At 59.1% G+C, this 25,069-nt stretch overlaps 7 protein-coding genes across 15 annotated transcripts; 4 read left to right on the top strand and 3 right to left on the bottom strand.

Moving 5' to 3' along the window:
• The first annotated feature begins 241 nt into the window (after positions 1 to 241).
• CLDN9 (claudin 9) lies at positions 242 to 2,278 on the top strand. The gene has a single exon (XM_025371097.1). It carries the CDS (start codon positions 1,137 to 1,139, stop codon positions 1,788 to 1,790), a length of 654 nt encoding a protein of 217 aa, XP_025226882.1. The 5' UTR covers positions 242 to 1,136; the 3' UTR covers positions 1,791 to 2,278.
• A 207-nt stretch (positions 2,279 to 2,485) lies between these two features.
• Positions 2,486 to 5,958, bottom strand: CLDN6 (claudin 6). Of its 2 annotated transcripts, none has more exons than XM_025370096.1 (2): positions 5,920 to 5,958; positions 2,486 to 3,798 (listed from the first exon to the last, which is right to left on the bottom strand). In XM_025370096.1, exon 2 carries the CDS (start codon positions 3,775 to 3,777, stop codon positions 3,115 to 3,117), a length of 663 nt encoding a protein of 220 aa, XP_025225881.1. In that variant the 5' UTR covers positions 3,778 to 3,798; positions 5,920 to 5,958; the 3' UTR covers positions 2,486 to 3,114. The 2 variants fall into 2 exon arrangements, with proteins under 2 accessions (XP_025225881.1, XP_025225882.1); XM_025370097.1 differs by having other exon boundaries at positions 2,486 to 3,793; positions 5,920 to 5,945.
• Positions 5,959 to 8,335: 2,377 nt separating this feature from the next.
• TNFRSF12A (TNF receptor superfamily member 12A) lies at positions 8,336 to 10,399 on the top strand. 2 transcript variants are annotated; one of them, XM_025370100.1, is made up of 4 exons: positions 8,336 to 8,509; positions 9,235 to 9,339; positions 9,575 to 9,709; positions 9,791 to 10,399. In XM_025370100.1, the coding sequence occupies exons 1-4, from the start codon at positions 8,416 to 8,418 to the stop codon at positions 9,844 to 9,846; spliced, it is 390 nt and encodes a 129-aa protein (XP_025225885.1). In that variant the 5' UTR covers positions 8,336 to 8,415; the 3' UTR covers positions 9,847 to 10,399. The 2 variants fall into 2 exon arrangements, with proteins under 2 accessions (XP_025225885.1, XP_025225884.1); XM_025370099.1 differs by having other exon boundaries at positions 9,575 to 10,399.
• A 236-nt stretch (positions 10,400 to 10,635) lies between these two features.
• HCFC1R1 (host cell factor C1 regulator 1) lies at positions 10,636 to 12,297 on the bottom strand. Of its 5 annotated transcripts, XM_025370102.1 has the most exons (5): positions 12,192 to 12,297; positions 11,858 to 11,979; positions 11,485 to 11,541; positions 11,244 to 11,372; positions 10,636 to 11,009 (listed from the first exon to the last, which is right to left on the bottom strand). In XM_025370102.1, the coding sequence occupies exons 2-5, from the start codon at positions 11,950 to 11,952 to the stop codon at positions 10,874 to 10,876; spliced, it is 417 nt and encodes a 138-aa protein (XP_025225887.1). In that variant the 5' UTR covers positions 11,953 to 11,979; positions 12,192 to 12,297; the 3' UTR covers positions 10,636 to 10,873. The 5 variants fall into 5 exon arrangements, with proteins under 5 accessions (XP_025225887.1, XP_025225886.1, XP_025225889.1 ...); XM_025370101.1 differs by having other exon boundaries at positions 11,858 to 12,297; XM_025370104.1 differs by lacking the exon at positions 11,485 to 11,541 and having other exon boundaries at positions 10,641 to 11,009.
• On the top strand, positions 12,030 to 16,288 carry THOC6 (THO complex 6). 3 transcript variants are annotated; one of them, XM_025370094.1, is made up of 13 exons: positions 12,030 to 12,376; positions 14,022 to 14,137; positions 14,239 to 14,303; positions 14,378 to 14,481; positions 14,566 to 14,603; positions 14,681 to 14,729; positions 14,832 to 14,903; positions 14,995 to 15,097; positions 15,183 to 15,232; positions 15,322 to 15,384; positions 15,481 to 15,591; positions 15,677 to 15,811; positions 15,888 to 16,049. In XM_025370094.1, exons 1-13 carry the CDS (start codon positions 12,338 to 12,340, stop codon positions 15,966 to 15,968), a joined length of 1,026 nt encoding a protein of 341 aa, XP_025225879.1. In that variant the 5' UTR covers positions 12,030 to 12,337; the 3' UTR covers positions 15,969 to 16,049. The 3 variants fall into 3 exon arrangements, with proteins under 3 accessions (XP_025225879.1, XP_025225880.1, XP_025225878.1); XM_025370095.1 differs by lacking the exon at positions 15,677 to 15,811; XM_025370093.1 differs by having other exon boundaries at positions 12,313 to 12,376; positions 15,481 to 16,288.
• BICDL2 (BICD family like cargo adaptor 2) lies at positions 15,994 to 23,827 on the bottom strand. The gene is made up of 9 exons (XM_025370092.1): positions 23,507 to 23,827; positions 19,208 to 19,423; positions 18,994 to 19,110; positions 18,746 to 18,892; positions 17,848 to 18,042; positions 17,583 to 17,732; positions 16,999 to 17,129; positions 16,647 to 16,767; positions 15,994 to 16,572 (listed from the first exon to the last, which is right to left on the bottom strand). The coding sequence occupies exons 1-9, from the start codon at positions 23,786 to 23,788 to the stop codon at positions 16,405 to 16,407; spliced, it is 1,527 nt and encodes a 508-aa protein (XP_025225877.1). The 5' UTR covers positions 23,789 to 23,827; the 3' UTR covers positions 15,994 to 16,404.
• A 591-nt stretch (positions 23,828 to 24,418) lies between these two features.
• LOC112614023 (putative uncharacterized protein FLJ46214) lies at positions 24,419 to 25,069 on the top strand. The gene has a single exon (XM_025370098.1). It carries the CDS (start codon positions 24,419 to 24,421, stop codon positions 25,067 to 25,069), a length of 651 nt encoding a protein of 216 aa, XP_025225883.1.

The following is a 25,069-nucleotide window of genomic DNA, read 5'->3' as shown; positions in this document are numbered from 1 at the left end:
CCCCTTATCCTCTGGCCTCTGGAGACCTTAGGCAGCTCAGCTCAACCTTGGTTTCAGCAGCGGGGGTGGCAAGAGCGCACCTGAGCTGAGGTTGAAGGGGGGGTAGTTTTCTAGGCCGTTGCCAGGACGATGCCACCTGAGCTGGGCGCCAGGCACCTGTCGTCCAGGGAACAGTACAGGCGGGGCTCTTCCCCTGGGAGCTAGCAGGGCCACTGGGCTGAGACGGGGGATGGATCAGATTCCTGAGAGTCCCAGGCGGGTGGGGGTGTGCGATACTCGGGGAGCTGGGGCATGTTTGCATCACGAAACTGGGCTGGGGGAGAGCAGAGGCGGCCGGGAGGGGCTGTGGGAGGAGGAGGCTCAGGAAGGCAGGCCAACGCCCCCTGTGTGTGTTTCTGTCCTGAGCCTGTTACTTTTTTGGCCCCCAATCCCTCTCTTCTTCCTCAGCTTGTCCTCCATCTTCCCCTCCTTTACCTTTGGTTCCCACATGCACAGATGCTATGGATGCTTTTCCTCCCCTGTCGCCACTCAGTCGCGGCATCCCCCACTGACCCCCCAGGCCCCTCATCCACCCGCTGCCCACGAATCCCCAGCCCCGCACCCTCCCCATGGCTCAGGTCTCCCCTATCCTGGCCTCCCTGCACTTCACTCTGCTCCTCCCCTACCTGGGCCTTAAAACCCCGCCTGCAGCTGAGAGCCTGCAGAGTCCTCAGGTGGCACTGTCAGAGTCGCTTGGTGGGAACCTGTGCCAGCCCGCAGGGGACGCAGATGTCCTCAGCCTGGCAGTGCATCCGGAGGGCCCGTGTGAGCTCAGCCCAGGTGTGACAGCAAGGTGGCAAGAGCAGCAGCACCCTCACGGCATTCGATGGGCAGAGGCCCCTCAAGGTGACACCCACCACTCAGCTGAGTGGGACCAGGAGTCTGCTTTGTACTCTGCAAGGACCAGAGACACCTGCAAGAGGCACGGAGAGGAGGAGCCTTTCAAGAGGTTCACAGAACTGAGGACTGGCCTGGCCTGGGGACACCAACAAGCCTTCCCCTCCTGCTGGGCACAGAGACACCCACCCAGCACACCAGACACACCCTTTGAGTCACCTAGGCTGCCTGGGGCTGAGAAGACCTAACCGAGGGGCCAGATGGCTTCAACTGGCTTAGAACTGCTGGGCATGACCCTGGCTGTGCTGGGCTGGCTGGGGACCCTGGTGTCCTGTGCCCTGCCCCTGTGGAAGGTGACCGCCTTCATCGGCAACAGCATCGTAGTGGCCCAGGTGGTGTGGGAGGGGCTGTGGATGTCCTGCGTGGTGCAGAGCACGGGCCAGATGCAGTGCAAGGTGTACGACTCGCTGCTGGCGCTGCCACAGGACCTGCAGGCTGCACGTGCCCTCTGTGTCATCGCCCTCCTGCTGGCCCTGCTTGGCCTCCTGTTGGCCATCACAGGTGCCCAGTGTACCACATGTGTGGAGGATGAAGGTGCCAAGGCCCGTATCATGCTCACCGCGGGAGTCATCCTCCTCCTCGCTGGCATCCTGGTGCTCATCCCTGTGTGCTGGACGGCGCACGCCATCATCCAGGACTTCTACAACCCCCTGGTGGCTGAGGCCCTCAAGCGGGAGCTGGGAGCCTCCCTCTACCTGGGCTGGGCGGCAGCTGCACTGCTTATGCTGGGCGGGGGGCTCCTCTGCTGCACGTGCCCCCCGCCCCAGGTCGAGCGGCCCCGTGGACCGAGGCTGGGCTACTCCATCCCCTCCCGCTCAGGCGCGTCTGGACTGGACAAGAGGGACTACGTGTGAGGCAGAGGCTTCCCCTGGGAGCCCGCTGCTCCCCACTGCTCCGCACCTTCCACCTTGGCCTGGTGACCAGATGCCCTGCTCCACCACAACCTCCTTCCCCAGGAAAACCCACTTTCCAAAAGCCCAAGCTATACCTGGCCGCAGGGCTGGGTCAGCTGGCCTGGCTGAGCTCTTCTCAATGGGGTCCCCTTTGATGTTCTCCCCCAAGCTGGGCAGCCCAGAGGTGTTGGGCACCCTGGCCTGCCCCCGCCTCCCCAGTAGTTGTTTCCTTCCATTGCCCAGGATACTGGCTGGCCTTCCTTCTCTTCTGAGCCCTCCCGTGTCCCAGGAACCCTGACCTCACCGAAAGGTCAGCAGCTCATTGGCTCCAAAACCAAGGAGCAGACCATGCCCTCCCAACCCTGGAGTTGGCAGGGAGGGCCTGCCCATCACCTCCCCTCCCCAACACCCCCACCCGCGAGTTGGAAATAAAGAGCATTTGTAACTGGGCTCCCTCTAATCTGTGTGCCGCCACTAGGGCTGGGCAGGGACAGCCAGGTAGCCTCCCTTGGTGGCTGTCAGGCCAAGGTCTGGCTCCAGGTTCTGCCTGGTAGGTATGCTCACTCAAGCCACGGGCAGAGGAGATCATGACTCACTTATGCCCACCTCTTCCCCTAGCCAGGGTGGGCACTCAGTAACCCCCTGCAACACCAAACGCACTAACAAAACATGCTTTATTTGGTAAAAATGTGAGTGTAAAGGGGCGGGCAGGGCAGAAGGGTGCAGTGTTGGAGGTGGAGGTGGGGGTCTACATAGCTGGGACCTGGCCCCGGGGGTGGACGTCCTATCAGGATGGAAGAGCCAGAGGTCAGAAGTTCCGGGGGTGGGCAGTCCTTTGTTAACAGATCACTTGCTTTTCCAGGGGGTGATGAGAGGAGCTCCAGAGGCCCAAGTAGGATGGGGGTTAGCTGTCCAGTGACGTCTAGGGAAGCCCAGCCCCCAGCAGCAGCAGGAACTCTTGGGGACAGTCTGTCTTGTCGCAAAGGCCAGCACAGCAAGCAGCCCCCACGTTAGTTCCACAGCTCGACTGGCTTCTAAGATGGGCATGTCAAGATCCAAAATCTCAAAGCATCCCCTCTTTGGCTCCATCATCCAAGGGTGAGAAACAGCAGAGCCTAAGTGGGAGTCTGAGCCATCTTCTTGGTTCACTTTTCAAACGAATTTTAAATACCCTCAGTCAAAAGAAAAACAGCAGAAGGCAGAAACAAAAGATACCAACCTATCCCAAAGCTGTTGGGACTTCTGGATGGCTCTAGTGCCAGCGGAGCCCCCATTCCCCTCCACGTCAGACGTAATTCTTAGTGGGGTACTCAGAGGGCCCCCGAGAGATGACAGGGGCAGATGTCGAGTAGCGGGCCATGTAATGGCTTGGGCCCCGGGACACCCCTGAGGGGCAAGTGCAGCACAGCAGCCCCCCACCCAGCAACAAAAGGCCTGAGGCTGCCCAGCCCAAGTAGAGGGAGGCTCCCAGCTCCCGCTTTTGGGCCTCAGCCACCAGGGGGTTATAGAAGTCCCGGATGATGGCATGCGCCGTCCAGCACACGGGGATTAGCGTCAGGACCCCTGAGATGACAAAGACAATCCCAGAGGTGAGCACCAGGCGGGCCTTGGAATCCTTCTCCTCCACACAGGTGGTACACTTCGCCCCAGCAAGGTAGACCAGCAAGCCGAACAGGGCCACAAGGAGGGCAATGACACAGAGGGCACGTGCAGCCTGCAGGTCCTGCGGCAGTGCCAGCAGTGAGTCGTACACCTTGCACTGCATCTGGCCGGTGCTCTGCACCACGCAGGACATCCACAAGCCCTCCCACACCACCTGGGCCACCACGATGCTGTTGCCGATGAAAGCGGTCACTTTCCACATGGGCAGGGCGCAGGAAACCAGGCCATTCACCCAGCCCAGCAGTGTCAGGACGACTCCCAGGATCTGCATTCCGGCAGAGGCCATGGCAAGGTTGAAGGAGCTGCACTGTATTTGGGATAGAAGCACAGCAAGGTGAGGCCTGGCAGGCCCAGACCTCAGGCCACATGTGGACAGGACACTAGGGGCATACACCATGGAAAGTGGTCATCACATCCCGGAACTCGGTCAAGACATGCTCCCTGAGCCTCACTTCTCATGGGCAAAATGAACACTTAATGCTTTAGCATTTATTATTCTTTCTAGTTATGTGACAGGCACTGGCTCATAACAGTGAATGTGCAAGCAGCCCTGCCCTGGCTATTCTGAGTGCAAATGAAAAATAACAGGATGAAACCTATGCAATGACAGTCCAAGGCCAGAGCCAGTGATCAGGCTGCAAGGCAGCAAAAAGCAGGATGAGAAGACAGTGTGATTTCCAAGCAGTCTCCGTGTAGAATGGTTCAGTTCTAGCCCTGAGTTTAAGGCTCAAAACTCGTCCATTTCTTTTTGTTGTTGTTGTTTGAGACAAGGAGTCTCACTCAGTGGCCCAGGCTAGAGTGCAGTGGTGTAATCTCGGCTCACTGCAACCTGTGCCTCCCAGGTTCAAGTGATTCTCCTGCCTCAGCCTCCCAAGTAGCTGCGATTACAGCTGCACACAACCACGCCCGGATAATTTTTTTTTTTTTTTTCTTTTTGAGAGGGAGTCTCGCTCTGTCGCCCAGGCTGGAGTGCAGTGGTGCGCTCTCGGCTCACTGCAAGCTCCTCCTTCTGGGTTCACATCATTCTCCTGCCTCAGCCTCCCGAGTAGCTGGGACTACAGGCGCCCGACACCATGCCCAGCTAATTTTTTGTATTTTTAGTAGAGACGGGGTTTCACTGTGTTAGCCAGGATGGTCTCGATCTCCTGATCTCGTGATCTGCCCACCTCGGCCTCCCAAAGTCCTGGGATTGCAGGCATGAGCCACCGCACCTGGCCTTAATTTTTGTATTTTTAGTAGAGATGGGGTTTCAACAAGTTGGCCAGGCTGGTCTTGAATTCGTGACCTCAGGTGATCCGCCCGCCTCAGCCTCCCAAAGTTCTGGGATTACAGGTGTGAGCCATCGCACCGGACCAAAACTTGTTAATTTCAACACTAAGATTGAAGATCCCAAGCTTCCTCCCACCACCCAACATTCCTCACAACTTGGTTCCACACCCCAGGCTGGCAGACACCAGGGGCAGGAGAGATGAAGAAAAACATCATTAATCCTCCACCTAAAAGCAGTTCCTTCCCCAAAGTCACTCAATGACTCCCTGGTCCCACCCTTCTGACCTCCCCTAGGGGCTGGAGAGCATAGCCTTAAAACTTGAGGGCCTTTTCCTGTGAATTCTAGACCAAATGCTGTGCTAGATTCCCCTCGACAGCAGTTCTCCCACCACCACCTGTCCTGCACCTGTGTCCCCTCATATCCCAGGCAGTGTTGGAGGGGACCATCTCTGACCAGGGCCTCCCACTGCTGGGGCCTCCCACTGCCCAGAGTTCTTCCATTGTACAGCTTGGACCTAAACTTATCCCGGCCGGCAGTGGCCGGAGGGCAGGCTCTACTCATTAGCCGGAGGTCCCAGGCCTGGGCAGAGCAGGCCACCTTGGGGAGACTGGCTGGGGCAGGCTGCCCCAACGCCCAGGTCCGGCCGTTAGGCCTCTGGCCGAGCTAGGGTCGGGGCCACGCTGGTCTAGGCGCCCCAAGCCTCTCCCTTGTGAGTGTGCCCCTGCCCCTTTCTTTTCCATGCACTGCAGGCCCGACTCTGTCCGAGGGCGCCCGGGCCCACCCGACCACTCCAGCCTGGGAGCCGCTCGCCTAGGAAGGGTTCTATAGCTGCAGTGGCCGCAAGGTCTGCTCCCCCAAGCGAGGGGGAAGGGGGAGGGGAGCCCCGCCCCGCCCCGAAAGGCAAGATAGGTGGGGGAGGGGCGCTCGGAGTTTCGGTGTCTTTGTCCCTGGGGAGGGGGGAGGGGCGTTTAACCCTTGGGAGCCTCGAAGGACTCGATCACCTCGGCGTCTTGGGCGCAGACCGCCCGACCCCCTGAGGGACTCGCGCATCCAGGTGGCCGCAGCCCGAGTTCGCACGCCCCCCTACCCACGCCGCCAGCACCCTGCACCCGGCCCCAAGAGGCGTCTCTCCAACACTCACACTTGCCCGGGACTCACCTGCGAAGACAATAAGGGAAATTCCTAGGCCGAGTGTCGGGACAGGGCGGAGGCGAGGGTCTTAAAGAAGCGGTGACGTCACTGGACCACCGCCCCGGAGGAGGGGCAGAGACCCTGTACCCGACGGCAGCGGGCGTGCGAATCCCAGGCTTGTCAGAGGGGGGCGCTGGAGGCTGAGGTAGCTGCCAGACTCACCCAGGGTGAGGGCGCCAGGCTTAGGGGAGAACAGAGCTTGAGTCTCCGCTTTGCCACTTAAGCAGCGCGATGACATGGGGAACTCACCTAACCTACCCGAGCCTTCGTTTCCTACTCCGTAAAATGGAGATAAGTCTGCATTTTATTATGTAACTACGTCCTAAGTTACAAATTACAGGGCAAACTATTGGTATTATTTTAAAGAAATATTTTCACTGTGTCACCCAGGCTGGAGTGCAGTGGTGCGATCACGGCTCACTGCAGCCTCGACCTTCCGGGCTCAAGCGATCCTCCCGCTTCAGCCTCCTGAGTAGCTCGGACTACAGGCGGCACACGCCACCGCGCCCAGCTAATTTATGTTTTGTACAGACAGGGTCTTGCTATATTGCCCAGGCGTCTCGAACTCTGGGGCTCAAGCGATCCGCCCACCTTGGCCTTGCACTGCGCTGGGATTACCGGCTTGAGCCACCGCGCCCGGCCAGATAATATTATTTTTATGTTGTTATGATTTTTTTTGTTGTTGTTTGTAAAGAGTCTAGCTCTGTCGCCCAGGCTGGAGTGCAGTGGCGCGATCTCCGCTCGCTGCAAGCTCCGCCTTCCGGGTTCACGCCATTCTCCTGCCTCAGCCTCCCAGGTAGCTGGGACTATAGGCGCCCACCACCATGCCTGACTAATTTTTTGTATTTTTAGTAGAGATGGGGTTTCACCATGTTAGCCAGGATGGTCTCGATCTCCTGACCTCTGATCCGCCCGCCTCAGCCTCCCAAAGTGCTGGGATTACAGGCCTGAAACACAGCGCCCGGCCTGTTTTGATTTTTTGAGATGGGGGCCCTTTCTGTCGCCCAGTCTGGAGTGAAATGGCGCTATCTCAGCTGACTGCAACCTCCGTCTCCCGGGTTCCAGCAATTCTTCTGCCTCAGTCTCCCAAGTAGCTGAGATTACAGGTGCCCACCAGCACGCCCAGCTAATTTCTTTCTTTTTTTATTTTTGGTTTTAGTAAAGACGGGGTTTCACCATGTTGGCCAGGCTGGTCTCGAACTCCTGACCTCAGGTTTAATTGTTATACCCCCAGGGGCCTTAAGAAAGCTGCAGTGGGCCGGGCGCGGTGGCTCAAGCCTGTAATCCCAGCACTTTGGGAGGCCGAGACGGGCGGATCACGAGGTCAGGAGATCGAGACCATCCTGGCTAACACGGTGAAACCCCGTCTCTACTAAAAAATACAAAAAAACTAGCCGGGTGCGGTGGCGGGCGCCTGTAGTCCCAGCTACTCGGGAGGCTGAGGCAGGAGAATGGCGTGAACCCGGGAGGCGGAGCTTGCAGTGAGCCGAGATCCGGCCATTGCACTCCAGCCTGGGCGGCAGAGCGAGACTCCGTCTCAAAAAAAAAAAAAAAAAAAAGAAAGCTGCAGTGGCCAGGCTAGTCTGGGCAACATAGTGAGACCCTGGTCTCTACAAAAAATACAAAAATTAGTCGTGTGTGCTGGCGCAGTGCCTGTGGTCCCTACTTGGGAGGCTGAGGTGGGAGACTCGAGCCCAGAGAGCCGTGATCGTACCACTGCACTCCAGGCTGAACAAGAGGAAGACGCGATCTCAAGGGGAGGAAAAAAAAAGGAAGCTGCAGTGATCTCTGCATGGATTGTTCATGTGTCTGATTTTATTTATTTATTTATTTATTTATTTATTTATTTATTTAAGAAGGACTCTCACTCTATCGCCCAGGCTGGAGTGTAGTGGCGCCATCTCGGCTCACTGCAACTTCCGCCTCCCGGGTTCAAGCGATTCTCCTGCCTCAGCCTCCTGAGTAACTAGGATTACAGGCGCGCGTTGCCACGCCCGGCTAATTTTTGTATTTTGAGTAGAGACGGCGTTTCATCACGTTGGTCAGGCTGCTCTCGAACTCCTGACCTCCTAATCCGCCTGCCTCAGCCTCCCAAATTGATGGGATTAAAGGCGTGAGCCACCGCGCCCGGCCGTTCATGTCTGATTTCTATATGAGATGCCGAAGAGAGCACTCGTGTCTGATTTTTTATTTCCCCACCCCACGCGCGCTGGACTAGATCACCTGCTGGGCAAGGGAGGGATCTGCGTCCCTGCGGGGTCCTGGCAGCTCCCGCACCAGAACTTTGTTGAATGAATGACTGAACTGAGCGGGCCCCGCGGGGCGGGGCGTCCCGCAGCCAAACTCAAGGCGGGCGGAGGCGAGAGCTCCGCCCCGGAAGGCGGGGGCGGGGGCGGGGCGGCGGCCGTGGGTCCCTGCCGGCCGGCGGCGGGCGCAGACAGCGGCGGGCGCGGGACGTGCACTATGGCTCGGGGTTCGCTGCGCCGGTTGCTGCGGCTCCTCGTGCTGGGGCTCTGGCTGGCGTTGCTGCGCTCCGTGGCTGGGGAGCAAGCGCCAGGTACGCGGGACTTGGGGATCGGAGAACCCCGATCCGGGGCTCGGGAGCCGGATTGGGTGCCTGGAGAACAGCGCGGAACTGGGGGAACAGGCGGATGTGGGTATCTGGGTTCAGGTGGCCTTCTAACAGCTCGCTCCCGGCTGTGGGAACTTCCATCACTCTCCAAGTTTCATTCACAATCCGGGCCTCAGTTTCTCCCACCGTCCAATTGGGGTTGGGGTGGGTTCTTCGGTTCCGAAAGTCCGAAAGTATTTGGAAGTGGAGAGAGAAAGTAAGTGAGGGCGGGATGTTTAGTCTAGGAAGGGGCACGCCCCCAGCCTGGTCAGTACAGGGTCTAACTAGCCCCAGAGACCGACGAGTTGGGGAGGCCGTCGAGAGGTACTAGAGTCTGTGCCCTCTATACCATGTGGGGTGCCCCCTTCCATCCGGTGACTTCAGTGCCCAGCTATGCGGGGGGAGGGACTGGGGTCGGGCCCGGTGCCCAGGAGTGAGTCACCCGCCGGCGGCAGGGGGGTTGTGGGGACCTGACCCCCCCACCCCCAGCGTCCCGCGCTACGCCCTCCCTCCTGGAGCTGCCGTGTCCCGGTCGGGCCGTGCGGTCACCTGTGAGGAATGCGCGGGGAGGGCGCCAGTGACTCACGTTATTCGAGCCGGCCGACCCTGACCTCAGACCCCAGAATAGCCGAGTCCCGCCCCCAGCCTCTGACCCGAGGCCCCCTCCCCAGGCACCGCCCCCTGCTCCCGCGGCAGTTCCTGGAGCGCGGACCTGGACAAGTGCATGGACTGCGCGTCTTGCAGGGCGCGACCGCACAGCGACTTCTGCCTGGGCTGTGAGTGGGGGGCAGGGCCAGTGGCCAGCGGACCCCAGACTGGGAGAGAGGGTGGCTGGTGCGGAGAGGGTGGCCGAGAGCTTTGCATCGGGGAAGTCAATCGGGAGAAGGTGGGAGTTGGAAGGTGGCCCGGGTCAGGGAGGAGGCCACGGTTGGGAGAAAGCTGAAGGCTCAGTCTTAGGGGGCGGGGCTGGCCTGGAGAGGGGCGAGGTCTGACTCCGAGTCCCGCCCCCAGGCGCTGCGGCACCTCCTGCCCCCTTCCGGCTGCTTTGGCCCATCCTTGGGGGCGCTCTGAGTCTGACCTTCGTGCTGGGGCTGCTTTCTGGCTTTCTGGTCTGGAGACGATGCCGCAGGAGAGAGAAGTTCACCAGTAAGTGCGCCCTGGCCTGCCCAGCCCTGTCAGCACTCGACTTTTTCTCTGCCCCTGACGACCCCACCTCTTATCTTGCAGCCCCCATAGAGGAGACCGGCGGAGAGGGCTGCCCAGCTGTGGCGCTGATCCAGTGACAATGTGCCCCCTGCCAGCCGGGGCTCGCCCACTCATCATTCATTCATCCATTCTAGAGCCAGTCTCTGCCTCCCAGACGCTGCAGGAGCCAAGCTCCTCCAACCACAAGGGGGGTGGGGGGCGGTGAATCACCTCTGAGGCCTGGGCCCAGGGTTCAGGGGAACCTTCCAAGGTGTCTGGTTGCCCTGCCTCTGGCCCCAGAACAGAAAGGGAGCCTCACGCTGGCTCACACAAAACAGCTGACACTGACTAAGGAACTGCAGCATTTGCACAGGGGGGGTGTCCTCCTTCCTAGAGGCCCTGGGGGCCAGGCTGACTTGGGGGGCAGACTTGACACTAGGCGCCACTCACTCAGATGTCCTGAAATTCCACCATGGGGGTCACCCTGGGGGGTTAGGGACCTATTTTTAACACTAGGGGGCTGGCCCACTAGGAGGGCTGGCCCTAAGATACCGACCCCCCCAACTCCCTAAAGAGGGGAGGAGATATTTATTTTGGGGAGAGTTTGGAGGGGAGGGAGAATTTATTAATAAAAGAATCTTTAACTTTAAATGGTTTGGAGAGGCAGTGATCCCCGACTGACTCCCCTGAGCTGGAGGGAGGGAGTGAGTCAGCCAGCCGCGGGGGCGGGGGTGAGGCTCTGACTCACACATTCTCAATGCCTGGAACTCAGCCGGCCAGGACCTGGCTGGCCCTAACAGTTTTCCAGGGAAGATCTTGAGGAGAAACCCCAGCATCCCGCACCTCTCCCCTCTCCACCATCCCCAAAAGCCCCAGGTTCTAGACTGAAGCCTTCCTTTGCTCAGCAATCTTTATTCAGTTCTTCTTGGGGGTGGGATGCCTCCCTTCCCATGCTCCCACCCCTCCCATCCCAGAGCTCCGTTGGGCTCAGTGTCCTCTGTTGAGGGAAGGTCTTGGTGCCCAGATGCCTGGTCTGCAGGAGAGGGAGGAACCTTGTCCCTTTGCAGGAGTCGCTGGTCTCTTTTGTGGGGAAGAAGGAAGGTGGGAGGGGCAGTCCACCAGCACTCAGAGCTCCGTTATGTCTCCAGCTGGGGTTGCAGGGTAGGGGGGACTGGGGGTGTCCCCCAGCCTCAGCAGACGGAGGGCCTCGGGGATGAGGCTGCCAGGGTAGCGCCAGAGAAGCAGCTCAGAGCAAGGGCTTCTAGAAGAAGAAATGACTGTCAGGGCATGGGGCTAAGGCTGGCCTAGCTGAGCACCTCCCACCAGGTCCAGGTCCCCAGGGACTCCTGGGTTCCCAGCACTTTCCAAAGAGCCAAGATGAGAAACAACCCAGAGGTCAGCTAGAGCTAAAAATGGCACGATGAGGCAGGGCCTGAGGTCAGCTGCGAGGACCGCCTGTGATTCTGCAGAAGGCCTGGCCAGTGGAGGAGCCTACCTGAGTGGGGGCAGGGCTTGGGGGAAGGCCATGGGGGGGCTGCAGTAGGGGTGGTCATTGTGCAGGCTGAGTTGAGAGAAGTGGGTGGCCATGTTCTCCTCAGACAGAAACTGCTTGCGCAGAGGCTCCCTGGGGAGAGATGGGAGAGAGGCAGGCTGGGATATTGAGACAGGAGGCAGCCTGTTGGGGACCAGAGGTGACAGAGCTCTCGTTGGGAGTCCCTCCCTACCCCCAAACTCACTGCTCCTCCTCCAGGCGCCGCTTGGTGCTCATGGGCACAGCTCCTCGTAGAGGGGAGCTGGGAAAAAAAGAGAGCCTGGTGCACCCCACCCTCTTGGCCCCTTCCCAAGGATATGCCCGCCTGAGCCTGCAGCATCAGCCAGGAGCCCCAAGCCCATTACTGTCTCAGCTGGTGCTGGTCCCCCCTCTCCTGGGCCATCCAGCAGCGTACTTCGGAAGTCTGGACCCTGAACTGCAGCCCCAGTACCATCTCAGCTCAAGCCTAAGCCCCGCCGGTTCGCCCCACCCCGTGTTCATCCTGCAGAGCAGCCCTGAGCACCCAGCCAAAGCTCCTGCGGCCCTTGGTCAGGCCCACCCTGGTCCCCCACACGCACCTGGCGTCCAGGCCCCGAGTCACCCCCAAGGCGGCCCGCGGGAGGCGCTGGGCCCCACCCTGGGGGCCTCGCTCCAAGGGCTGCTGAAGGATCATTGGGTTTTGGGGTCCTGCGGGTGGGATCTGGGTGACAGGGGAGGAGTCTCTGAGGGCGTGGCCCAGCGAGGATGGGCGTGGCTTTAGGCGGGCACAGCGGCGAGGTTCTGCGCGGGCGCGGAAGAAGGGCGGCGCGTGGCAGAAGGCAGGCTGGCTCCTCGGGGTGGGGGAGGGTATCCGGCTTAGCGGGGCTGCGGTGGACACCACTTCTTAATGTCGGGGGTCTTCGCGGCGCTCACCTCGGCTCCTGGGGTTCAGGACGGTACACAGCAGCCACCTTCGCGCCGAAGGCAGTAGGGCGCCACGGAGAGGAACCGCTGTAGGCACGTAAGGCCTCGTGAAGTTGCGTCGCACGCGGAGCACTCTGGGACTTGTAGTTCTGGAGATGGAGCGAGCTGTGCCGCTCGCGGTACCGCTGGGTCAGGTGAGACGGACGTGGTGCGCGTTGCCTTCTGGGATTTGTAGTCCATTCATGGCTGGGACGGGGCGGGCAGGGAATTGTGCCCTTTGAGTCCTATTTTGCCTGGGCTATTTGTGGAACTCAGACGCTGACCGGGGGGCGGGAGAGTAACCCAGAAGTGCCTCAGGGGCTTAACGCAAGTCAGAGAGTAGGGATTATAAATCAGTACGTTTTTCTATGTTGGGGTAGTGGAGCCCCCCCTTTTTTTTTTTTTTAATTTTCTAGTTCCTGCAAAGCCCTTTTTTTTTTTTTTAGACGGAGTCTCACTCTGTCAACTAGGCTAGAGTGCAGTGGCACGATCTCAGCTCACTGCAACTTCCGCCTCCTGGGTTCAAGCGATTCTCCTGCCTCAGTTTCCTGAGTAGCTGGGACTACAGGCGTGTGCCACCATGCCCAGCTAATTTTGTGTTTTTAGTAGAGACAGGGTTTCACCATGTTGACCAGGCTGGTCTCGAACTCCTGACCTCAGGTGATCCTCCCGCCTCAGCCTCCCAAAGTGCTGGGATTACAGGTGTGAGTCACCATGCCTGGCCACATTTTTTTTTTTTTTGAGATGAAGTTTCACTCTTGTTGCCCAGGCTGGAGTGCAATGGCTCCATCTTGGTTCACCACAGCCTCCGCCTCCCAGATTCAAGCAGTTCTCCTGCCTCAGTCTCCCAAGTAGCTGAGATTACAGGCATGCGCCACCACTCCCAGCTCATTTTGTATTTTTAGTAGAGATGGGTTTCTCCATGTTGGTCAGGCTGGTCTGGAACTCCAGACCTCAGGTGATCCGCCCACCTCGGCCTCCCAAAGTGCTGGGATTACAGGCGTGAGCCACTGCGCCCGGCCCCACATTTTTAAATTTTTTGTTGAGACGGAGTCTCACTATTTTGACCAGGCTGCTCTCGAACTCCTGGCCTCCCCAAGCGGTGGATGACAGGCATGAGCCACCACACCTGGCTTCAGCACTGAGTGACGGCCCCATGGAGAGCTCTTGTCTATACACTAGCTCATCTAATTGTGATGGAATCTTCTGTGAGCTCCACTTGACAGTTGAGGAAGCTGGTAGGAGAGTGCTGGGTGCTTGCTCAGAGGTCCCTGAGGCATCACCTCGACTCGCCCCTTCTTCAGTGTCTTCTTGGAGCCGCCCATGGGACTGCATGGGCAAGTGCTGGCTTGGGGCCGGGCCGCCTCAAAAGAGGGCTGAGAAGTCAGGACAGTGGGAGGCCTGGCAGGTGTTGGGGGAAGCAGGAAGGAGTCTGTGGATGGGAGGTTTCTTTTTTTTTTTTTTTTTGAGACGGAGTCTCGCTGTGTCGCCCAGGCTGGAGTGCAGTGGCGCCATCTCGGCTCACTGCAAGCTCCGCCTCCCGGGTTCACGCCATTCTCCCGCCTCAGCCTCCGAGTAGCTGGGACTACAGGCGCCCGCCACCTCGCCCGGCTAGTTTTTTGTATTTTTAGTAGAGACGGGGTTTCACCATGTTAGCCAGGATGGTCTCGATCTCCTGACCTCGTGATCCACCCGCCTCGGCCTCCCAAAGTGCTGGGATTACAGGCTTGAGCCACCGCGCCCGGCCGGATGGGAGGTTTCATACATCCCAGGCAGGCCTCATCCAGTTCTTCCCTGCAGACAGAGGTGTTCCAGGCCTTGCAGCGGCTCCATATGACCATCTTCTCCCAGAGCGTCTCACCGTGTGGGAAGTTTCTGGCGGCTGGCAACAATTATGGGCAGATTGCCATCTTCAGGTACCCTCTGCCGCTGTCCACCCATTAGCCCTGGCACTTGGCCCTCATGGGACGGATGCCCCTGTTTCTGACTCCTGGGTCCCCTCCGCTGTCCCCTGCAGCTTGTCCGCTGCTTTGAGCTCCGAAGCCAAAGAGGAAAGTAAGAAGCCGGTGGTGACTTTCCAAGGTGGGTATAGCTGTGGAGTCTGGCTTCGGGACTTTGGGTGGAATTGGTCAACTCAGTTCTGCATTTCTCTTTAGCCCATGATGGGCCTGTCTATAGCATGGTCTCCACCGATCGACATCTGCTTAGTGCTGGGGATGGGGAGGTGAAGGCCTGGCTTTGGGCGGAGATGCTCAAGAAGGTAAGGAGTTGAGCTCGGGAAAGGGCTGGGGTGCCGGGACCCAGAGAGAGCCTTTGAGGTCAACTGGTATTTTCCCTTTTGAAGGGGTGTAAGGAGCTGTGGCATCGTCAGCCTCCATACAGGTGAGCCAGGGCCACATGGATAGAGGGGGCATCAGGGTGAAGTGACTTCCTCACTGACCCTGCCTTTCCTTCCCCAGGACCAGCCTGGAAGTGCCCGAGATCAATGCTCTGCTGCTGGTCCCCAAGGTCTGAGCCCCATGTGACTGTTCTTGTCCAAACTTTGATCCTTCACCCTCTGCCTACCCTGATTTGACATTGACTTCCTGCCTCACCCTGCTCCCTCCACAGGAGAACTCCCTCATCCTGGCTGGGGGAGACTGTCAGTTGCACACTATGGACCTTGAAACTGGGACTTTCACGGTGAGCAGGGTCTTGGAGCCCTAGAGCAGGTCCAGGCCAGGGAGAGGCACTCTTCCTAGGTCTCCTCCTGACATCGCCCCTCTACATGCAGCGGGTCCTCCGGGGCCACACAGACTACATCCATTGCCTGGCACTGCGGGAAAGGAGCCCAGAGGTGCTGTCAGGTGGCGAGGACGGAGCTGTTCGACTTTGGGGTAAGGAGGTGGCTGGCTGGAGGGCAAGATGGCAGTGAAGGAGGCTGAGGTAAATGGGGTACCACTCACAGTTCTTTCCCCGCAGACCTGCGCACAGCCAAGGAGGTCCAGACGATCGAGGTCTATAAGCACGAGGTGAGGGTCTGTCCATGGCCATTGTCCTCTTCCCCTCCCGCTCCTTGAATTCTGCATGTCTTCACCTCTTTCCCTCCCCCGCCGCCCAGGAGTGTTCAAGGCCCCACAATGGGCGCTGGATCGGATGCTTGGCAACTGATTCCGACTGGATGGTGAGCTGGGCAGACTGTGGGATTGGATGGCAGCTCCGGGCCCTGTCAGCTGTGGGCCTGTAGTTCACAGCTGGGGACTCCCACCTTTCTGTCCAGGTCTGTGGAGGGGGCCCAGCCCTCACCCTCTGGCACCTCCGATCCTCCACACCTACCACTGTCTTCCCCATCCGGGCGCCACAGAAGCATGTCACCTTCTACCAGGACCTAGTGAGTCCCTCTCTCTCACTTCTGCCACCCCCACTGACTCTTCCCTTCAGTCGTGACCCCCGAGCACCTTCCCTGTCCTCTGCAGATTCTGTCGGCTGGCCAGGGCCGCTGTGTCAACCAGTGGCAGCTGAGCGGGGAGCTGAAGGCCCAGGTGCCTGGCTCCTCCCCAGGGCTGCTCAGCCTCAGCCTCAACCAGCAGCCCGCCGCGCCCGAGTGCAAGGTGGGTCTGGCAGGGGCCATGGGGTGGCTGGGAGGCAGGGGTGTGGGCAGGCCAGTCATGCCCCTCTTTCCTCCAGGTCCTGACAGCTGCAGGTAACAGCTGCCGGGTGGATGTCTTCACCAACCTGGGCTACCGGGCCTTCTCCCTGTCCTTCTGACCTCTGACGACACCCCCAGCCAGCCCAGGGTTTTAGAGTGTTTTTCATTTTCTTTTTTACAATAAAGTTTCAGGCTTTTTTTCTGTGCTCTTTCTTTCCACGAATGGAGGCCAAATCGGTGGAGTGATTTATATATTACTCTGTCCCATCTTGATACATAAATACCCAGCCCTATCCCTGCCCTAGAAAAGATAGACCTATATTGATTCGGAAAATAGCTCTGTTCACCTGCCCCTGCCACCCACTAGGGGCTCCTGCCCCACAAAGCTGGCCCCTGCTCCGGATGAGCCCCTGCTCCCGATGAGCCCTTGCCCAGCATCCTGGGGTGGGGAGGGCATCAGCTCCTTTTGGAAGACAATCCAGGCCCTGTCGCTTAATTGGCCAGAAGAGGAAAGTGAGCCCCTAAGCGGGCAAGGGCAGCCCCTGGGCCCAGCCGTCAGGTCCTTCGGAAGAGGTTGCTGAGAAAGCCACCGGCGGGCCCGGGGCCCAGGCGCAGAGAGAAGCGGGGCGCGGCACGGCGCGGGGTCGACGACGACGCGGCGGCGTTCAGTTCCTTCTGGCGCTGTGAGCGCAGCTGCTGCCCGATCACCACCTGCATGTCGTCCTGCGGGAGGTCGTGGTCGGCTCAGCACCGGTCCCGCCCCCTGCCCTCCTCCGCACACGGACCCGGCCCCTCACCTGCCAGGCCTCCAGCTCCTGCGTGAGCGCCACCTTCTGGCGGATGGCGCGCAGCAGCTCCCGGGACAGGGAGTCTCGCTCCAGCGAGACTCGGTTGAGCTCCAGGGACAGCTCCAGGGCCCTAGGCGGGGAGGGGCGGACGACGCGTTTGAGGGCGCTAGGGCTTCAGGGAGCCGGGGTGGCGGGGGAATTCTGGACCCGAACGGGAGGAGGGCTGCCAACACCTAGATCAAGGAGGTCAGTGGGCCCCTGGGTGGGAGTGGGGATCATTATAACCCGTATCAGAAGAGGAATCAGGAGCCCAGGAGGGCCCAGAGGGCGCTGGAGTGGTGGTGGATGGCTTGAGGCTTACTTGTTCACGGCCTCGTCCCGGTCTGAGAGGGCACTGTGCAGGGCCTCCCCAGGGTCTTCCTGCGCCCGCAGCTCCTTCTGCCTCTGCAGCTCTTCCCGCAGGGACTGCAGCTCTGCCTGCTGCAGCGAGATCTGTGAGCAGAGGAGGGGCCGTGCGGCAGATGAGCCAATGGGCCTTTCAGTCCCTGCTTCTCCCAGCAGCCCCGACTCTGGCTTTCCCCAGCCCTCCTCTGCCTGCGACAGACACCCCAGGCAGCTGTAGCCCTGTGCTGGAGACTCCAAGATGAGCCCTCTGAGACCCTCAGGCTGGTGCAGGGTGGGGTGGAGCAGGGCTAGTGGGAGTGGTATAACCCTGCAGGAGGGATGCAGGGAGAAGCATTGAAAGTGGAACTAAGCGGGGAGGTGCTGTCTAGGAAGTCTTCCTGGAGGAGGTGGCATGCAGGCTGGCTCTTGAAGTAAGTTTGTTGAGATGAAGACCGATCCAAGTATAGGGAGCTTAGTGGGCAAAGGCTGGGAAGTGGACATGGGAGACAGAAACTGACAGCTAGAGGGGCCCTGCATCCAGCACAGTGCCCTCTCCCCCACCTCATCTTGCAGCTTGGCCACTTCTGCCTCCTTCTCCTCCAGTATCTCCGCTGGGCTGAGGGATGTTCGCTTCTTGGGGGGCTCTAAGCTCTCTTCCGGGGGTGAAGGCTGGGGACTGGATGCCTCTCGGGTCTTTGGGGACCGGGTGGTCTGTGGGCCAAAGAAATGGGTTAGTGGTGTGGAGTCTATTAGGGAAAGGAGGAAAGGCAGAGCCTGCGACCCTCTCGATGGCACAGGTAAGGGGGCTGAGGGCCCACGAGCTCACCGGGGTGTCTCCGCGTGCTTCGGCGCTCTGGCACTGGTCGCCGTCCTCGAGGCTGTGGGCCAGTTCTGACTGCAACGAGGCACCCGACACGTCGGCGTCCTGGAGGCGTGACTCCTCCTCCAGTTCGGAGACGCGCCGCTGCAGCCTCCGCAGCGCGCTCAGCGCCTCCCCGGCCTCGGACCGTGCGCGTTCCAGCTGTGGACGGTCCCGCAGAGGGAAGCGCAGGTGGTCAGCGGGACGCACCCAGCGCCGGCATCCCGCGGCAGGTCCACGCGGGGGCGCCGTGGAGGGCCCCGCACCCCATCGGCCCAGGCTGTTCCCGTTCCTGGATCGCTGGGCGCCTTGGGCCATGCACCTCCCTCAGCAGACACACAATTTCCTCGCCTATAAAGCAGGGCCCCACCTCGAAGAGCCCTATTCCCTCCCCTGCCCAGTCTACCTCCTCATTCACTAATTGTTTCATGCAGCATTTATCGGTGCTACTGAGGCTGCTTGTCCCACAGTAGCAAAAAGGGGCACTGGGATGTGAAGCCAGGCAAGCTGACCCCAAAGTGCAGACTCCTTTGATCTCTAACATCAGACCCCGCGTCCTCTTTTTCATTTCTTTTTCTCCATCTCCATTGCCCAGCCATGGTCTAGGGGCTGTCATTCCTGGCCTGAGCTCTGGCATCAGCCCCCTCCCTGCCCTTTCAGCTGCCAGGCTCTGATGTATTCTAAGAGCATGCCTCCCCTGCTTAACAGCCTTCCGTGGCTCCCACTTGCCCATGGGCTAATGCCCATGCTCTTGTGGGCCAGCCTCTGGACCTCCCAGTGATCCAGCTCTGGCCTCATCTCCCAGAAAACCCTGAAGCCATTGCTAAGGGTCCAGGCAGTTGTATCCCCTAGCCCTGCAGGTCACCTCCAGGTTGTGCTCCCGCCTCTCCCGCCTCAGCAGCAGCAACTCCTCGTGCGTGGTCTGCAGTCGGCCCTGGCCCTTCTCCACCTCCTCACGCAGACCTCGGATCTGGGCCTCCAGGTCCTGCCGGCGGCTCTGCAGCATCTGGTTCTGGGGAAACGCCTGAGAGCTGGGGAGGGGGGCAGCCCCCTCCCAGCCCCCGGTCCGGCTTTTTTGTCTCAGACAATCCCCCAGCCCCAGCTGAAACTCACTTCCCCCTGCAGACTCTCCAGCCGCGTCCTCAGCTCTGCCCCAGCCAGTGCCTGAGCTTGGCACTGTCCCCGAAGGGTGTCCAGTTCCCTCTGAAGTTCCTGCTCAGTCTGGGAGGCCTGAGGAGGTGGAAAGGGGGGCAGAGGAGCCTCAGCACCATGCCCAATGCACCCACTCCCCACTGGGGACCAAGGCGTCCTCCTCCACCTTGTCCACCTGAGCCAGCTGCTGGCTGAGCCGGAGGTTCTGCTCGCTGAGCTCGCTGAGGGCCCGTGCCCGTTCTCGCCCACTGTCCTGCTGCTCCGAGCGCTGCTCCCCGAGCTGGGCCCGCAGGGCCTCCACGTCCCCCTCCAGCTCCACGGCCCTGGCCTCCCACTCGGCTCCTCGGGCTGCCAGGCCTCGCCGGAGCTCATGGTTCTCCTGCTGGAGCTGCTGTAGGGGCCAGGGCAGAGGGACAGAGGCAGAGAGGCACCGATGAGACTGGACAGGCACAGAGAGATGGGGATGGAGGGACAGACACCTAGGGAGAAAGCCTAAGGGGGCCTTGTGTCCAAGATAGACACAAAAGCAAGGGAGAATGAGGGAGGAAGAATGAGCAAGACCCAGGGATTTAGAGGGAAGGTTCCGGGCAGACAGGACTCGTGGGCCCAGGGCAAGGGTGGGGATGGGGCTCTCTGATGACCACTCACCTCCAGCTGTTGCCTGGGCTTCTGGACCCGAGGTCGCAAGCGCCGTTTTTGGCGCCTGAGTCTGGCAGAGTTCAAGCCCCGGCCCATGGCGGAACACACCTGCTGTGTCCCAGGGGCTCTGGAGGCCTGGACTCTGCCCAGCCCCCTCCCCAGCTCCTGCTAGCCAGTTCCCTCTAATTAACCCTGGTCAGCCCCGCCCCAGCCCCAAAACCTGTCTGACCAGCGGGGGAACGCCCTGGCACACCCAGATGCCCAGCGTGGGGAAGCAGATGAGTCGGGGGTTAACCTCTGGCCCACTCTCTCTAGGCCCTCAAAGCGGGATGGGCTTGGACGAAGGTGACAATTGCCACAGCTACTGCAGTGACTGGCAGGTACCCTGCATTAGGGGTTTATCTGCATTACTTCATTTCATCCACTAGAGGGAGAATCACTAACGTCCTGGGTTTAGATGAAACTGAAGCTCATAGTTGCTAAGTGCCTTGCCTAAGGACACACAGTCATTTATTTTTGTTTTTATTATTTATTATTATTTTGTTGAGACAGATCTTCACTCTTTTGCCCAGGCTGGAGTGCAGTGGAACAATCTCGGCCCATGGCAATGTCCGCCTCCCAAGTTCAAGAGATCCTCCTGCCTCAGCCTCCCAAGTAGCTAAGATTACAGGTGTGCACCACCTTGCCTGGCAAATTTTTTTTGTTTTCTTAGTAGGGATGGGGTTTCACCACGTTGGCCAGGCTGGTCTTGAACTCCTGGTCTCAAACAATCCACCCTCCTGGGCCTCCCAAAGTGCTGGGATTACAGGCGTGAGCCACCATGCCCACACAATAACTTCACAAAGCAGGGATGCCAACTCAGGCAGCAGAACTTTTAACCAAATCTTGTAGGGAAAATACAGCTTCAGGATTAAGCTGTCAGGTTCAAGGTCACATTGTCCTGGCTGATATTCGGCTCTGCTGATGCCTTGTGGCCTGGACACAATATCTCTAAGTCCATTCACCCACACTACTATCAATCCTCCCATATTTCCTGAGCTCCGCTTGTTCTGGGGTCTGCTGTCAGCGGCACATGAGACCACCAAGTTCACTGCTTCAAGTAGCTTAGAGTCCAGAGGGCATGGACACATGCCGGAGCCAGGTAATTTCAGGGGGACAGTAAGGGCTGCAAAGAGACGCAGGAAGTGATGGAGAGTAAGGAGTGGGGTGGGGGTGGAGGGTCCTTCAAGGAGGATGTCGTGTTTGAGTTGACTTCTGCAGGACAAGAAGAGCCACCAGAAAGAAGGCTAGGCATTAAGGGACAGCAAGTGCAAAGTTCCTGAGGGAACAAGCGTGAGTTCTTGGAGGAACTGAAAAGAGCCCTCATTGTCGGGGAGAGGGTGGATCGGCTGCCCTTCTTGGAGGAAGGGAGAAAGGGGTGGTGTTGCTGTGGTGAGGTCAGGGAGGAGCCCAGCTCGCCGGGACTTTTAGGCTCTGGGGAAGAGTTTCGGTTTCATTCTAAGTGTGAGGGAGAGATTCTGGTTGAGGAGTGAAATGATGTGATTTGCAGCTTTTGAAAATTCCGGGCTGTCCCTTAGAGAATGGGCTCCAGGGGTCAAAGGTGGAAGCTGGGGGCTGGGCGCAGTGGCTCATACCTATAATCCCAGCACTTTTGGAGGTTGAGGCAAGTGGATCAGCTGAGGTCAGGAAGTCGAGACCAGCCTGGCCAACATGGTAAAAACCCGTCTCTACTAAAAATACGAAAATTATCTGGGCTTGGTGGCACACACCTGTAATCCCAGCTACTCGGGAGGCTGAGGTGAAAGAATCACTTGAACCCAGGAAGCAGAGGTTGCAGTGAGCTGAGATCGCACCACTGCACTCCAGCCCGGGCAACAGAGTGAGACTCCATCTAAAAAATAATAATAATAAAAGAGTGGAAGCTGGGGACTCAGGAGCAGGTGGCTGGAGTGTCTGGGGCAGAGGTGATGGAGGCTGTGATCTGTGATCAGCTTGGAGGCTGCAGAGCCAACAAGTGGGTGGCTGGAGTCTAGTCTAGAAGAATCAAAAGGGCTTGTGGATATTGGGGGGAATTTGTACATTCAAGAAAGTTTGAGCGCATTGACTCACACCTGTAATCCCAACACTTTGGGAGGCTGAGGCAGGTGGTTTGGTTGAGCCCGGGAGTTTGAGACCAGCCTGGGCAACATGGTGAGATCCCATCTCTACAACAAATGCAAAAATTAGCTAGGTATGGTGGTGCATGTGTGCCTGTAGTCCCAACTACTCAGGAGGCTGAGATGGGAGGATTGCTTGAGCTCATGAGGTTGAGGTTCCAGTGAGCTATGATTGCACCACTGCACTACAGCCTGGGTGACAGAGGGAGCCCGTGTCTCGCCAAAAAAAAAAAAAAAAAAAAAAAAAAAAAAAAGGCCAAGGAGGTGCACAGGCCCTGGTCCTCAAGTGGGAAGGCAAGGATGGGGACAGCAGGTGATGTGGGCATGGAATCAAGTGTGTGGAATCAACTGCCACTTGTGTTGAGATGCCCACTAGGTGGCCTGGTGGAGAGGGTTAGCTACCCAGGTCAGGCTCAGGGGAGTGGTTGGGGCCAGCGCAGCAGATGAAGGAGGGTGTTCAGGAGACCAGATGTGAGCCCCAGAGCAAGAATTTGGCCAAAAATAGAACCTGGGTAGAGGGAACTATTCCTGCCTCATTGGGCTGGGCGAGAATCAATGGAGAGTCATGGAAAGCACTCAGCCCAGTGCCAGGCAGGGTGTAGACACCCATGACTGTTGCCTGGTGTTCTGTGATACTGCTGAGGAGCTAGACACAAGATCCAGAGAGGGCCAGCAGCTGACCCAGGGTCACACAGCTGGACAAGGGTCTGAACCCAGTTTTTTATTTTTTATTTTTTATTTATTTTTTATTTTTTTTGAGACGGAGTCTCACTCTGTTACCCAGGCTGGAGAGCAGTGGCATGATCTTGGCTCATAGCGACCTCTGCCTCCCAGGTTCAAGTGATTCTCCTGCCTCAGTCTCCCAAGTAGCCAGGACTACAGGTACACCCCATCATGCCTGGCTAATTTTTTTTTGTATTTTTAGTAGAGACGGGGTTTCACCATGTTGGCCAGGCTGGTCTCGAACTCCTGACCTCAAGTGATCCAGCCACCTCAGCCTCCCAAAGTGCTGGGATTACAGGTGTGAGCCACCATGCCTGGCCTGAGAATTCACGCCTTTTTTCCTTTCCCTTCCCTTCCCTTCCTTTCTTTTTTTTCTTTCTTTTCTTTTCTTTTTTCTTTCTCCCTTTCTCCCTTCCTTCCTTCCTTCCTTCCTTCCTTCCTTCCTTCCTTCCTTCCTTCTTTTTTTTTTTTTTCAGGATCTTACTCTGTCATCCAAGCTGTAGTGCAGTGGATCATAGCTTACTGCAGCCTCAAACTCTAAAATTCCTGGGATCAAGTGATCTCCCTGCCTCGGCCTCCTGAGTAGCTGAGACTACAGGTGCCACCACCACATCCAGCTAATTTTCTTATTTTTTGTAGAGGCAGAGTCTCGCTATGTTGCCCAGGCTGATCTTGAGCACTGGGCTAGTGATCTTCCTGCCTTGGCCTCCCAAAGTGCTGGGATTACAGTTGTGAGGTACTGTGCCCGGCACCCAGAGTTCCTGTTATTTACCACTAGGCAACACTGCCAGGGGGACTGGGCCCAGCTCTGATCTGTTCCAATGTCCTCCCCCTGCCCCGCTGTCCTCCCCGGCTCCTCTCTCCGTCCTTTGCCTGACCCCCTTCCCTTGTCTTCTCCAGGCCCACCCATCCTCCTCTGCCCACCCGGCCACCCACCCAGTCCAGTGCTAGCTCACTTCCTCACGCTCCAAGTGCTGGGCATTCAGCGTCTCCAGCTGCCGCCGCAGCTCCTCATTTCGCTCCAGAAGCATCTTGCCGAGCTCCGCCGCCAATAGCAGGTCTTTCTCCTTCTGCTGCAGCTGCAAGGCTAGGTCCTCGGGCTCCTCAGGCCCTGGGCCCCCTCCCAGGAATGAGTCCCTCCGCTCCAGCACAAAGGGGAAGAAGCCCTCGTCGCCGCTGGGAGAGGCGCTCCCCGAGAGCAGCCCCGACGGGAAGCTGGGCCCATCTGGAGAATTCATGTCACCTGCAGCATCTGCGGGGACAGGTGACTGCAGGACACTCTACTCTGCAGTCTGACAGGGGCTCACCCTCCGCCCAACACCTGGCCCTCCAGGAATTCTCCACCTGCTGCCAGCCTGCCAGGTCCTGCAGCCAGGGCTTCCTGAGCCACGAAGGGTTAATGACCTGTGTTTTGGCCACCCAGTTCCGTTAATGTCCCCGGGGTAAACTGAGGCAGCAAGCAGAAGAAAATGACCTGCCCAGCCTTTGGCCTCTGCTAGACAATCTCTGTCCCCAGGAAAGTTCATTCCAGTGCTCCAGGGCCACAGGCCACCTCCGCTCCCTGTCCCCTCTCTTCCCAGAACCCAGCAGTTTGGCTCCTAGCCCCTTGCCATCTGAGACAGTTCCCAGAACCCAGGTTCTCAGGGACTCAGCAGTTGGCGTTGAGCCCAGCCCCTTCTCCTCCCAGGAATGCAGGACCCTAAGACTTGGGAACTGAGGTGTCTTCGCCCCCAGGAATCCAGCTCCCTTCCCTACCAGAAGCCCGGATCCCGGCTGCTGACCTCCCAGCTCTCTGGCACTCATTCTCCTGTTACCTCCTGAGCAGGTGCTTTGACTCCACCCTCCAGACTCAGAGGTCCCCACCTCCAATGTCCCCCACCAAGGATTCCCACCTCAGTCCCCACTTTCCACAGGACTCAGGCATTCATGTCCCCACCCCTCCGGACTCAGGAGTCCTGACCCTCAACCCCCCAGTTTCCCAGGGCCCTGGCGTAGGGCCCAGGACAGGGCGAGGTAACAGGTTGTGCCGGCAGCCCGACTGCAGCGCGGCTCGGAGTTTCTGTTTACTTCCTGGCCCGCCCCTGGGGACAGGAGCCCCGCGCTCCCCTAGGGTTGCTCAGGGGTTGGGGTTCAGGGGCTCAGGTCAGAGGGCCCGACGCACCGGGCTTACCAGCCCCAGCCCTCAGGGGGGTCTCCACCCACTAGGTGCACACACCTGTGCTCCCCCTCCTCCTCTCGCCCGATGTCCATGTGCAGTCCTGCTCGCAGGACCTGAGTGTCACCGTGGTCCTAGCCCAGCCGCCCCTAGGCCGCTCCCGAGAATCTCCCTGACTTGGCCCTCGCTGGCCCCGCTCCCGCCACCCCCTCCACCCCCTCCACCCAAGAGACCCGGACATGGAAACCTCTCCCCTTACCCTTCCGCATTTAGCTGCCCAGGTGTTGGGGCCTCCAGCCCCCCGACCCCTGGCCCCAGGTGTCGGAAGCCCGGAGAAGGGGCTGGGCTCACCCCCGACGGCTGA

The sequence above is a fragment of the Theropithecus gelada genome, chromosome 20 (genome assembly GCF_003255815.1).
Source record: "Theropithecus gelada isolate Dixy chromosome 20, Tgel_1.0, whole genome shotgun sequence".
Classification (NCBI taxonomy): Eukaryota; Metazoa; Chordata; class Mammalia; order Primates; family Cercopithecidae; genus Theropithecus; species Theropithecus gelada.
This window is presented reverse-complemented; position numbering and strand designations above follow the sequence as displayed.

Bases quoted from the DNA above. Each gene is read 5' to 3' on its own strand.
- CLDN9 (XM_025371097.1), top strand. From the start codon at position 1,137: ATGGCTTCAACTGGCTTAGAACTGCTGGGCATGACCCTGGCTGTGCTG.
- CLDN6 (XM_025370096.1), bottom strand. From the start codon at position 3,777: ATGGCCTCTGCCGGAATGCAGATCCTGGGAGTCGTCCTGACACTGCTG.
- TNFRSF12A (XM_025370099.1), top strand. From the start codon at position 8,416: ATGGCTCGGGGTTCGCTGCGCCGGTTGCTGCGGCTCCTCGTGCTGGGG. The intron at 8,510-9,234 runs GTACGCGGGACT...CCCCCTCCCCAG, and splicing joins GGCTGGGGAGCAAGCGCCAG to GCACCGCCCCCTGCTCCCGC. The intron at 9,340-9,574 runs GTGAGTGGGGGG...TCCCGCCCCCAG, and splicing joins CAGCGACTTCTGCCTGGGCT to GCGCTGCGGCACCTCCTGCC.
- HCFC1R1 (XM_025370101.1), bottom strand. From the start codon at position 11,952: ATGATCCTTCAGCAGCCCTTGGAGCGAGGCCCCCAGGGTGGGGCCCAG. The intron at 11,542-11,857 runs GTGCGTGTGGGG...TTTTTTTCCCAG, and splicing joins ACTCGGGGCCTGGACGCCAG to CTCCCCTCTACGAGGAGCTG. The intron at 11,373-11,484 runs GTGAGTTTGGGG...ATCTCTCCCCAG, and splicing joins CGGCGCCTGGAGGAGGAGCA to GGAGCCTCTGCGCAAGCAGT.
- THOC6 (XM_025370093.1), top strand. From the start codon at position 12,338: ATGGAGCGAGCTGTGCCGCTCGCGGTACCGCTGGGTCAG. The intron at 12,377-14,021 runs GTGAGACGGACG...TCTTCCCTGCAG, and splicing joins TCGCGGTACCGCTGGGTCAG to ACAGAGGTGTTCCAGGCCTT. The intron at 14,482-14,565 runs GTAAGGAGTTGA...TCCCTTTTGAAG, and splicing joins GGGCGGAGATGCTCAAGAAG to GGGTGTAAGGAGCTGTGGCA.
- BICDL2 (XM_025370092.1), bottom strand. From the start codon at position 23,788: ATGAATTCTCCAGATGGGCCCAGCTTCCCGTCGGGGCTGCTCTCGGGG. The intron at 19,424-23,506 runs GTGAGCTAGCAC...TGGCCCCTACAG, and splicing joins AGCACTTGGAGCGTGAGGAA to CAGCTCCAGCAGGAGAACCA. The intron at 17,130-17,582 runs GTGGGGGAGAGG...CTCTGCTCACAG, and splicing joins TGGCCAAGCTGCAAGATGAG to ATCTCGCTGCAGCAGGCAGA.
- LOC112614023 (XM_025370098.1), top strand. From the start codon at position 24,419: ATGTCCCCCACCAAGGATTCCCACCTCAGTCCCCACTTTCCACAGGAC.